Genomic DNA, 11,442 nt, shown 5'->3' with positions numbered 1-11,442 from the left:
ATACAAATATTTACACGTTAACTTTGACAAAAATAAACGCAGTTGACAAGAGGTTTCTTTTTTTGCTGAGTTTATAACAATTATAGTTAACCATGTTTTTAAGCTGTACAGTATTTGTTTACATTTACTTTGTTTACAAACATTTGAGTAAAACAAGCTCATATTTTGGGTTCAGATTGGGTACGACAGTTGAACTAAGCTCACGAGTCATTTATATGTTATATTCTTTAAGAATCAATGTCAAGATCAATATCAAGTCCAAAAATGGATGTAGCAACTGCGGATTGCCCCTTTAAACAGGATTACTCCATTCCATTGGTAGACAATTTATTAAATTTACCTTTAAGAGAGCCTTATTGATAAAAAACAATCTAGCATCCGGCGGCTCTACAAAATAGATGGCCTGGGGACATGGATTTATCTCAACAAAACACCACTTTTGATGTCTAATTTTGTTTCCTCACAAACTTTTGAGTGGAGTAGTGAAGAAGCTACACAGAACAATGTTGACATAAGCACACCCACACTCACAGAACCATACACGTGTTCTGCGGTTGTGAAGCCAGTTGGACGGACTGCCAAATTCTCTAAAACAACATTGGATGCGGCTTATGGTAGAGAAATGAACATTAACTTCTCTGGCAACAGTTCTGGTGGGCATTATTGCAGTCAGCATGCCAATTGCTCGCTCCCTCAAAACTTGAGACATCTGTGGCATTGTGTTGTGTGACAAAACGACACATTTTAGATTGTCCCTTTACTGTCCCCAGCACAAGGAGCACCTGTGTAATGATCATCCTGTTTAATCAGTTTCTTGATTTGCCACACATGTCAAGTAGATGGATTAAAAGGAGAAATGCTTGTGAAGAAACTTGTGCACAAAATGTTTGAGAAATTAGCTTATGGAACATTTTTGGGATCTTTTATTTCAGCTGTTAAAACATGGGATCAAAACTTTCCATGTTGCATTTATATTTTTGTTCAGCGTAAATATTTGCCTTTGATATAAACAATCCTTATGACCATTCCTTGATCTTAGTCAGCTAAGCGCATAATACTTGATTGCACATGGTATAACTATTATCGCTGGCATATTGCTTTATCATCTTTTTGGAGTCAGATGTATCATTTAATGGGCTAATTGCTTAATCCTATTACGAGTCGCATGTGAGGAGTATATAAAATACAAACATATTAAATGTTGCTTCACTACAATATTGTCCTGCAAATTAGCCAATTTACCTTGCTTGCCTAAAACTATTGTGTAGTTTCATGACAGGAAATAGATTATTATATCAAATAGATGAACCAACATTCAAGACATTCTACTTAAACATTTAGAAATTAAACTTGCATAGTTTATATGTATCCAATTCAGATCAAAGGCATTCAAAAGCCACAGACTCCTGTTTAAACTACAGGAGCAATAAAATGCCACAGAGACTGTTGTTTGGTACAATCTTTTTTATTGTTCAATTATATTTTTTCATCCTGCTGTTTATTTGCAATGTTTTTCTATTATATGATGCATATGAATGTGTTTCAATAAAGGAGCAAACATTAGCAAACAAAGACCATTTACCGTAAATATGGCATTAATCTCACCCTTCAGTTTTACCCTCCATGGTCAGGGTGAGATCGACAAAGGGCCTATCTCCTTTACGAGACATCCAAAAATACTGGTACATATTTTATTTTTGCCCTCATACCATTGCCTGCATGCCATGGACCTGACCTAATTTCAATGAGCCCAACCCTCCAACACAAGTAGTCCTAGTGCTGGTGTCATTTTTACCCAAATGGAAGACTTCTCAGAGGCAGTATGGAGTGATTGGATATTTTTTTCCCTTAGTGGAGTAGTAGTATACCGATGAAATGCAAAATCACCAATTTACACAAAGAAAATTCAGGTGGGAACCCCGCCTTCAGGTTGGGCCTCCTTCAGCACAGCAGCCAATCAGAGACAACCTCATGACTCCTTAATAGTCTAATTTGAATGTATCTAAAAACTCTCCCCCAGTGTTGGTGGACTGTGGTGAGTTATGATGAGTTGAACTGTTATGAGTATGGAGATAAGACAATAGGATATAGGGCAGTGTGTGTAGATATTCCCAGCAGCGGATCCAGAGTCTACAATGAATTAGGGCAGTGTATAACAGATTCCCAGTAGTGCAAATTATCACACAGGAATGCTGAGGTTCATACAATGACACATTGTATGATTTGGATGGTCGAGAATGCAGTCTGTGCTTTTAGTAGAGCACTCTAAAATATAAATAGCTATAATAAGTGGAGGTCCCAATGAAATATGAAGGAATTCCTGGATGATATCTGAAGGTATAACTGGGCATGGAACTCAGGTTTTGATGGCAGCAGTAAGTATCATGAAAGCTGACATCAGGGTTTGACCTCTGACCTTCAAGAGTGACCATCACAATGCTCACATTCAAATATTTTTCTGGGTCTTTTGTTCAAATGCCTGTTACTGTAACAAACTATTAAAAAAAAAAAAAGCCTCACACCAATAATAAGACTTCCTTTTCAGAGTTTCATACTCTGTACACTGTTTCTTGGCGTAAAAAAAAATTATATGAATCCTTGACTCCTGTACAGTATCGGAACTCTACATATGTCTGTCTCACAGAAACTTCTGTACCAGCGTGACTGCTCTGTGAGTGCAGGAGAACAGTGGCTGCACTAACAGCTCAAGTGGATAACAATAATACTAAACTGTACCACGTGACCAGCCTACCTTTGGACAGGTAGCTAAACCCCCTACCCCAGTGATACCCCTGGCCCATCCCCAATGAGCATCATATCAAATCAGAGAGCAGGATTTGTGATACACGCCTATTCCCCTATGAAAGGAGTGTCTGTAGAAGAGACCCTCAAACCTCCCCCTGCCTTTACCCCGCCATGACTCCCCTCCTCCAACCCAAAAGGAAAATGATCGTAATGATAGGGAGGGGGGAAAGAGTCTTAGGCCTAGAGTCAATCAGATCAAGCTTTAACCGGCGATAGCCGACACCCCCATAGCTGATGTTTTGGCAGTGTCGGAGGTGTAACTGTGTTGGAGCTGTCAAATCTGTGAGCAGCTGCTCTTGATCCTTGTCATGAAGCCACACCCGAGTTCAGAATGAGAAAGTGTAGGATATAGAGAAAATATGACGCTCAAATTGAAAATCTTTAAACGAAATTATGAGGATTTCTATCAGCCTAATCTCACATTCCTGTGTTCGAACTTGTAAACAAGGCTGCATGGGATTTCTCTTAATGGCAATGTCTGCTTTAGGTATAATGCCAGGAGCTGCATGTCGATTTGACAACTCTAGCGCAGTTCCATCTCCGACACCGCCAAGACGACCGCTATGCGTATGCCGACAAAAGTCGATCAGATTGAATAGAGCCCTAAAATCAATTACAATACTATTCTTATTCATGATTATAACAACACAATGAAAGTGCTGTCGCATTCATTAAATCAAGATGTGTGAACTAGCATGGTATAAAGCTTATTTTAGAGTTTGACTTTAAAACATTGACATTGTCATGATAAGGTGGATGAGCTTCCTGGTGCCACACTCGCATCAGGCTTTTGCATAAAATGTCAATTCAACGTCCTGATTTTAAAATGTGTTTATTTTTTATATTTTGTTGTGTTCTCATTTATCGTCGTTGTTGTTGTCGTTGAACAAGGTGTAAGAAATCAATGGGGCAATGTGCAGGCTATGAGCCACCGTCCTGCCCTGTGGAGTCCTGGCCCGCCACTTTTTCTCCTCCGTTTAGGAGAGCGGGAGCCTCAGTTCCTGAGTCTTTCCGTGAGCGGCCCTTCTCCTCGATGTCATGCAGCGATGGCTCTTTGTACATGCAAACTGCAGAAGGGGCGGGGGGAGCGGGGCAAGTGAGAGCAAAAGAGAGCGAAGAGGAGTGAGAGAGAAGGGATATTTATACAGTATAGTAAAGAGATAAAGGTGAGAGCGCGAGCGAGCGAGAGAGCGAGAAGGGATATACAGTATAGTAAAGAGATATAGGTGAGGGAGAGGGAGAGCGAGAGGAGATAAAGGTCAGGGAGAGACAAAAACAGAGGAGATTAATTGAGAGATTCAGCATTAGTTTATAGTAATTTTAGTTGAATTAGTTTAAAAACAACATGAGAACCTACATTTGCTCCCCAGTGGGGTTGGGGTCAATTTGAATTGAAGTCAGTCAACTCGAGAAATAAACTGAAATTCAAATTCGATCATTGAAAAAAATGGTATACATTTTCAATGACTTCTCAATAAACTGAAAAGGAGAAGCTATTTATTTCAAAAGTTTAAATTTTTTTAAATGTTCAATTCAGAACACTTCCTGAATTGTGTGACTGTTAAATAAACCTTGACTTGACTAATGGCAGGTGTTGCCTTTGAATCCAGCCCTAAGTGTGGCTGGCTGGCAGTCAGACTGTGTTTCGATCTCACCTTCGATGGGTCTGGGCACAAAGTGTGAAGAGGGCTTTGTCTTCTTCACCCGGTTGCCCTTCATGACCACGCCATCCTTGTTGAGGCCCATGTACCAGGCCCTGCCAGATTCGTGCTGCCGGTACAGTGTTGATGAGTAGATGACGTAGTAGTTCTCAAACACAGACTCCTTGAATTTCGCCTCTACTGTGAACAAGTCCTGAGAAGCAAAGAGTAAAAGACTTGAGATCAGGTATTACAGTGCTTAAAGCGCTATCCCACCGATTTAAAATGCGCTGAACATCAATGGAATTTTTGGTTGAAAATGCAAAAAGTTGTCACCGTACACAAATTTGAACTGCATTTCAACCACCAATCAATGATAAGATTTCAAGTAGAATTCACGTTTGTTGACAACTCAAATAATTATCCACCAAAAATGGACATTAATAGGCCTCCAGGGTGGTGCACTGCATCGCAGTGGGTGGGTTTGAGCCCAGGCTCTGTTGCAGCCGGCCGCAACCGGGAGATCCATGGGGCGACGCACAATTGGCCTAGCGTCGTCCGGGTTAGGGAGGGCTTGTCCGGTAGGGATATCCTTGTCTTATCGCGCACTAGCGACTCCTGTGGCGGGCCGGGCGCAGTGCCTGCTGACCAGGTCGCTAGGTGTACAGTGTTTCCTCCGACACATTGGTGCGGCTGGCATCCGGGTTGGATGGATGCTGTGTTAAGAAGCAGTGCGGCTTGGTTGGGTTGGGTTTCGGAGGACGCATGGCTCTTGACCTTTGTCTCTCCCGAGCCCGTACGGGAGTTGTAGCGATGAGACAAGACAGTAACTACTAACAATTGGATACCAGGAAATTGGGGGAAAAAAATAATAAAAGAAAAAAAAGAAAAAGAAATTGACATTACTTTTAAGTTATGTCAGGTTTTTGCCTGAAGGGTTGTTACCAGTGTTGATGGAATAAATTAGGAGGATTTCTACCTACATCCCTGTCCACTGGGTATATTACAGGTTGGATATGTATAAAATCCAGTACATTGGTGGAGTTTGAGCAGAATAATCCAAGTCGACCTCAAAAATATCCTCCGTCTCACTACACCTACAGAGAGTAACATTTGGTATAGATTTTTCCTTTTCGCCAGGCTTTGGAATTGGATGACTGTGCCATTGTGTATCCTCGAGCTGTGAACAGGTGGACATTATGGAGAATACGATTAATCACAGCACAAAACACATCAAGTACTGTGTACACACACACACACCTGACACATACTGTAGACATGGATGAAAAGACAGCCATCGCCCTGTTTCCAGAAATTCAATTTGACAACATTATCTCTACCATCACCCCTCCATTATTTCAGCCAATGGTAATGTTTCCTTGAGGTCTGAGGGATGCTTTTGTGAGGAAGACAGCATGGAGGACAGTGGGAGAAGAAAGGGGAGAGCAAAGGGAAATTGAGGGATAGAAAAGGAAAAGTAGAGAATATAGTAGGCTACACATTATGAAATAGACAGTCAAAGGTCATGGCTTTTAATATCACCGTCTAACCTCCCAACCCAAATCACTATTCAGATATAAGATCACATCATTTGAATAAAAACGTACATTGTCTACAGTGGCGGTCGGTGCCGTTTAAGAAGGAGGACAACATTTTTTTAATGAGAATGGCCTTATTTCTATTACAGCATATTGGAGGTTTCTACAACCTAGCCTACAAATTAAAGTTTACAATGTACAGTGCATTCAGAAAGTATTCGGGCCCTTTTTCCACATTTTGTTACGTTACAACCTTATTCTAAAATTGATAAAAAAATTGTTTTGTTCTCATCAATCAACACACAATACCTCACAATGATTAAGCAAAAACAGGTTTTCATATATATATATATATATATATATATATATATATATATATAGTGGGGCAAAAAAGAATTTAGTCATCCACCAATTGTGCAAGTTCTCCCACTTAAAAAGATGAGAGGCCTGTAATTTTCATCATAGGTACACTTCAACTATAACTGACAAAATGAGAAAGAAAATCCAGAGAATCACATTGTAGGATTTTTAAATGAATGTATGTGCAAATTATGGTGGAAAATAAGTATTTGGTCAATGACAAACGTTTCTCAATGATTTGTTATATACCCTTTGTTGGCAATGACAGAGGTCAAGTCTTCACAAGGTTTTCACACACCGTTGCTGGTATTTTGGCCCATTCCTCCATGCAGATCTCCTCTAGAGCAGTGATGTTTTGGGGCTGTTGCTGGGCAACACAGACATTCAACTCCCTCCAAAGATTTTCTATGGGGTTGAGATCTGGAGACTGGCTAGGCCACTCCAGGACCTTGAAATGCTGGGCGGTGTGTTTGGGATCATTGTCATGCTGAAAGATCCAGACACGTTTCATCTTCAATGCCCTTGCTGATGGAAGGAGGTTTTCACTCAAAATCTCACGATACATTCTTTCCTTCCTTTAGACGGATCAGTCGTCCTGGTCCCTTTGCAGAAAAACAGCCCCAAAACATGATGTTTCCACCCCCATGCTTCACAGTAGGTATGGTGTTCTTTGGATGCAACTCCGCATTCTTTGTCCTCCAAACACGACGAGTTGAGGTTTTACCAAAAAGTTATATTTTGGTTTCATCTGACCATATGACATTCTCCCAATCTTCTTCTGGATCATCCAAATGCTCACTAGCAAACTTCAGATGGGCCTGGACATGTACTGGCTTAAGCAGGGGGACACGTCTGGCACTGCAGGATTTGAGTACCTGGCGGCGTAGTGTGTTACTGATGGTAGGCTTTGTTACTTTGGTCCCAGCTCTCTGCAGGTCATTCACTAGTTCCCCCGTGTGGTTCTGGGATTTTTGCTCACCGTTCTTGTTATCATTTTGACCCCACGGGGTGAGATCTTGTGTGGAGCCCCAGATCGAGGGAGATTATCAGTGGTCTTCTATTTCTCCCATTTCCTAATATTTGCTCCCACAGTTGATTTCTTCAAACCAAGCTGCTTACCTATTGCAGATTCAGTCTTCCCAGCCTCGTGCAGGTCTACAATTTTGTTTCTGGTGTCCTTTGACAGCTCTTTGGTCTTGGCCATAGTGGAGTTTGGAGTGTGACTGAGGTTGTGGACAGGTGTTTTTATACTGATAACAAGTTCAAACAGGTGCCATTAATACAGGTAACGAGTGGAGGACAGAGGAGCCTCTTAAAGAGGTTACAGGTCTGTGAGAGCCAGAAATCTTGCTTGTTTGTAGGTGACCAAATACTTATTTTCCACCATAATTTGCAAATAAATTCATTAAAAAAAAATGTTAAAACTCATTTTGTCTGTCATAGTTGAAGTACATATGATGAAAATTACAGGCCTCTCATCTTTTAAGTGGGAGAACTTGCACAATTGGTGGCTGACTAAATACTTTTTTGCCCCACTGTTTATCACATTTACATAAGCACTCAGACCCTTTACTCAGTACTTTGTTGAAGCACCTTTGGCAGCGATTACAGCCTCGAGTCTTCTTGGGTATGACGCTACAAGCTTGGTACATCTGTATTTGGCGAGTTTCTCACAATCTTCTCTGCAGATCCTCTCAAGCTCCGTCAGGTTGGATGGGACATGTCGCTGCACGGCTATTTTCAGGTCTCTCCAGATATGTTCGATCGGGTTCAAGTCAAGGACATCCAGAGACTCCCGAAGCCACTCCTGCGTTGTCTTGGCTGTATGCTTAGGGACGTTGTCCTGTTGGAAGGTGAACCCCAGTCTGAGATCCTGAGTGCTCTGGAGCCGGTTGTCAGCAATGATCTCTCTGTACTTTGCTCCGTTCATCTTTCCCTTGATCCTGACTAGTCTTCCAATCCCTGCCGCTGAAAAATATCCCCACAGCATGATGCTGCCACCACCATGCTTCCCGTAGGGATGGTACCAGGTTTCCTCCAGACGTGACGCTTGGCATTCTGGCCAAATAATTCAATCTTGGTTTCATCAGACCAGAGAATCTTGTTTCTCATGGTCAGAGTCCTTTAGGGACATTTTGGCAAACTCAAGTGGGCTGTCATGTGCCTTTTACTGAGGAGTGGCTTCTGTCTGGCCACTACCATAAAGGCCTGATTGTATTTTCCACCTTACTCCACCAAACTCTATTAAATACATACGCTGTATATATTAAACTTTAAACCTGTACATTTCCACTGTCTGTTTCTGTCAGGTAAGAAGAAGCTAGGGTTATTCCAGTCTTGTCTTTGTGTAACTTAGTCATGCGGTCAAAGACAAAGGGCCGTCTGAGAGTGACCACAAATATTTTGGTCCATCCTGTACTTTTGTATCTTTCAAGGGCACAGCTGTGTGGAGATATAAAGACAACAGTGGTTAGCTTGAGCAGCAGCAGCTAGATAGTAAGAAAACTGGCATTGTCACTTGTTTGTACGCTATGTTCCAACCAGGCTCTCACACATCTGCTAAACTGACTCATAGACAAAGGTTATAAAAGATGAATACACCCCTGATCAACGCAAAAACATTTTCATAGCAGTCACGTCCAAAAAGCATGAACATTTGCTCATTGTATAATTCCTTCTAGAATCTATGCGCTCTCCTCCTCTCACCTTTTCAGTGCACAATACAACAGCTGTCTGTGACCCGGCGAAAAAACCTTTCCAAGCCATACCTAACCACAACACACAGCCTACATCATTGTCATCATATTAGCTATCGTTATAGTCAACTAGAACTAAGGCGTTCATAAACACGCTACAATCATGCAGTACAGTGTGTAGCAAGCAGTTGAGCAGTTACCCCGGGCGGGCCCCGATGCCAATAAATGAATAAAAGCTTACCTTGACTTGGAAGTTCCAGTGTCGGATAGCCATAGTCAGCTAGCTAACATAGCATCCCTCTCTGTTTGAGCTGGGTGTTTAAGTAGGCTAAACTTGCTAGATGCAATCCCTAGCTAGGTGAAAATACTAAAAATAGCTAGCCTTCTCTCTCTTGCTTCTCCTTCATTTTTGAAGAAATTAAGTTGTTCAAAACTGTTCAACTATTGTATTTTTCTCTCTTTGAGTCAACTACTCACCACATTTTATGCACTGCAGTGCTAGCTAGCTTTAGCTTATGCTATCATTACTAGATTCCTACTATGATCCTTTGATTGGGTTGACAACATGTCAGTTCATACTGCAAGAGCTCTGATAGGTTGTAGGAAGTCCTGTGGAAGTTGTCATACTTACTATGTAAGTCTACGGAAGGGGATGAGAACCATGAGCCTCCTAGGTTTTGTAATGAAGTCAATTTACACAGAGGAGGACGGAAACTAGCTGTCCTCCGGCTACACCATGGTGCTACCCCAGTGAGTGCTGTTGAGGCTATTGTAGACCTTCATTGCAAACAGTGTGTTTTAATCAATTATTTGGTGACGTGAATATATTGAGTATAGTTCTATCTAAAAGGATAACTTTTTTATTGTCAATCAATCATGTCAAGAACTTTGAAAGTTTCTTCAAGTGCAGTCGCAAAAACCATCAAGCGGGATGATGAACCTGGCTCTCATGAGGACCACCACAGGAAACAAAGACCCAGAGTTACCTCTGCTGCTGAGGATAAGTTCATTAGAGTTAACTGCACCTCAGATTGCAGCCCAAATAAATGCTTCAGAGTTCAAGTAACAGACATCTCAACATCAACTGTTCAAAGGAGACTGCGTGAATCAGCCTTCATGGTTGAATTGCTGCAAAGAAACCACTACTAAAGGAGCCCAAATTTGAGATTTTTGGTGCAAACAGCTGTGGCTTTGTGAGACGCAGAGCAGGTGAATGGATGATCTCTGCATGTGTTGTTCCCACCATAAAGCATGGAGGAGCAGGTGTGATGGTGTGGGGGTGCTTTGCTGGTGAAAATGTCAGTGATTTATTTAGAATTAAAGGCACACTTAACCAGCATGGCTACCACATACCACAGCATTCTGCAGCAATACGCAATCCCATCTGCTTTGCGCTTAGTGGGACTATCATTTGTTTTTCAACAAGACAATGACCCAAAACACACCTCCAGGATGTCTACGGGCTATTTGACCAAAAAGGAACGTGATGGAGTGCTGAATGAGATGACCTCATGAGCTCATTCCTCATGAAGCTGGTTGAGAGAATGCCAAGACTGTGCAAAGCTGTCATCAAGGCAAAAAGTGGCTACTTTGAAGAATCTAAAATATATTTAGATTTGTTTAACACTTTTTTGGTTACTACATGTGTCATTTCATAGTTTGATGTCTTCACTATTATTCTACAATGTAGAAAATATTTTTTTAAAGAAAAACCCTTGAATGAGTAGGTGTGTGCAATCTTTTGACTGGTACTGTATATCCAATCCAATCTCCTACAATGAAAGCAGTTCTTCCGCTTTAAGGTTTAATAACCCAGATTTCCCGCCTTAGGCTGCTTCCACTGGATGATAAGTTACTTAAAAACTGCGTAATGCATTATTATAATACATTTATAACACTTCTGCTAATCATGTATGCCCCCTTATAATGCCAGAGTAAATAACAGTTATTTTGAGTTATACCTGCAGGTTGTGTTACTAAGCTCACTTTATACCGGAGAAGAACACTGACTAAGCAATAAGGCTTAGTTCCAGGCAGCGCAGGGCAAGCTGATGACAGGCCAATAAAAGGCCAATATTGTAGTGAATTTCCTCCTCTTCTTCCGAAGAGGAGAGGCGAAACGGATCAGAGGACCAATACGCGGCGTGGTAATTGTCCATGGTTCTTTTAATGCGTTAAGGTACACATGAACAATTGACTACAAAAAACAAGAAATGTGAAAACTCAAAACAGTCCTATCTGGTGCAAAGACAGAGACAGGAACAATCACCCACAAACACACAGTGAAAACCCAGGCTACCTAAGTATGATTCTCAATCAGAGACAACCAATGACACCTGCCTCTGATTGAGAACCATACTAGGCCGAAACATAGAAATTCCCCAAACCTAGAAAAACAAACAG

General features: G+C 41.4%; 1 protein-coding gene across 4 annotated transcripts in view; it reads right to left on the bottom strand.

Annotated features, from left to right (window-relative positions):
- Positions 1-1,455: 1,455 nt before the first annotated feature.
- LOC118366013 (fibroblast growth factor 12-like) overlaps positions 1,456-11,442 on the bottom strand; it is a 104,944-nt gene continuing 94,957 nt past the window's right edge. For 3 of the 4 annotated variants that reach the window (XM_035748314.2, XM_052491636.1, XM_035748312.2), the window contains 2 exons: positions 4,461-4,659; positions 1,456-3,872 (listed from right to left, as the gene is read on the bottom strand). In XM_035748314.2, the coding sequence (XP_035604207.1) occupies positions 3,727-3,872; positions 4,461-4,659 (345 nt within the window). In that variant the 3' untranslated portion in view covers positions 1,456-3,726. Of the gene's footprint in view, positions 3,873-4,162; positions 4,224-4,460; positions 4,660-11,442 lie in introns of all 4 variants that reach the window. The other variant, XM_052491635.1, reaches the window with a different exon arrangement.

This window comes from Oncorhynchus keta, chromosome 33 (assembly GCF_023373465.1).
Source record: "Oncorhynchus keta strain PuntledgeMale-10-30-2019 chromosome 33, Oket_V2, whole genome shotgun sequence".
NCBI lineage: Eukaryota > Metazoa > Chordata > Actinopteri > Salmoniformes > Salmonidae > Oncorhynchus > Oncorhynchus keta.
This window is presented reverse-complemented; position numbering and strand designations above follow the sequence as displayed.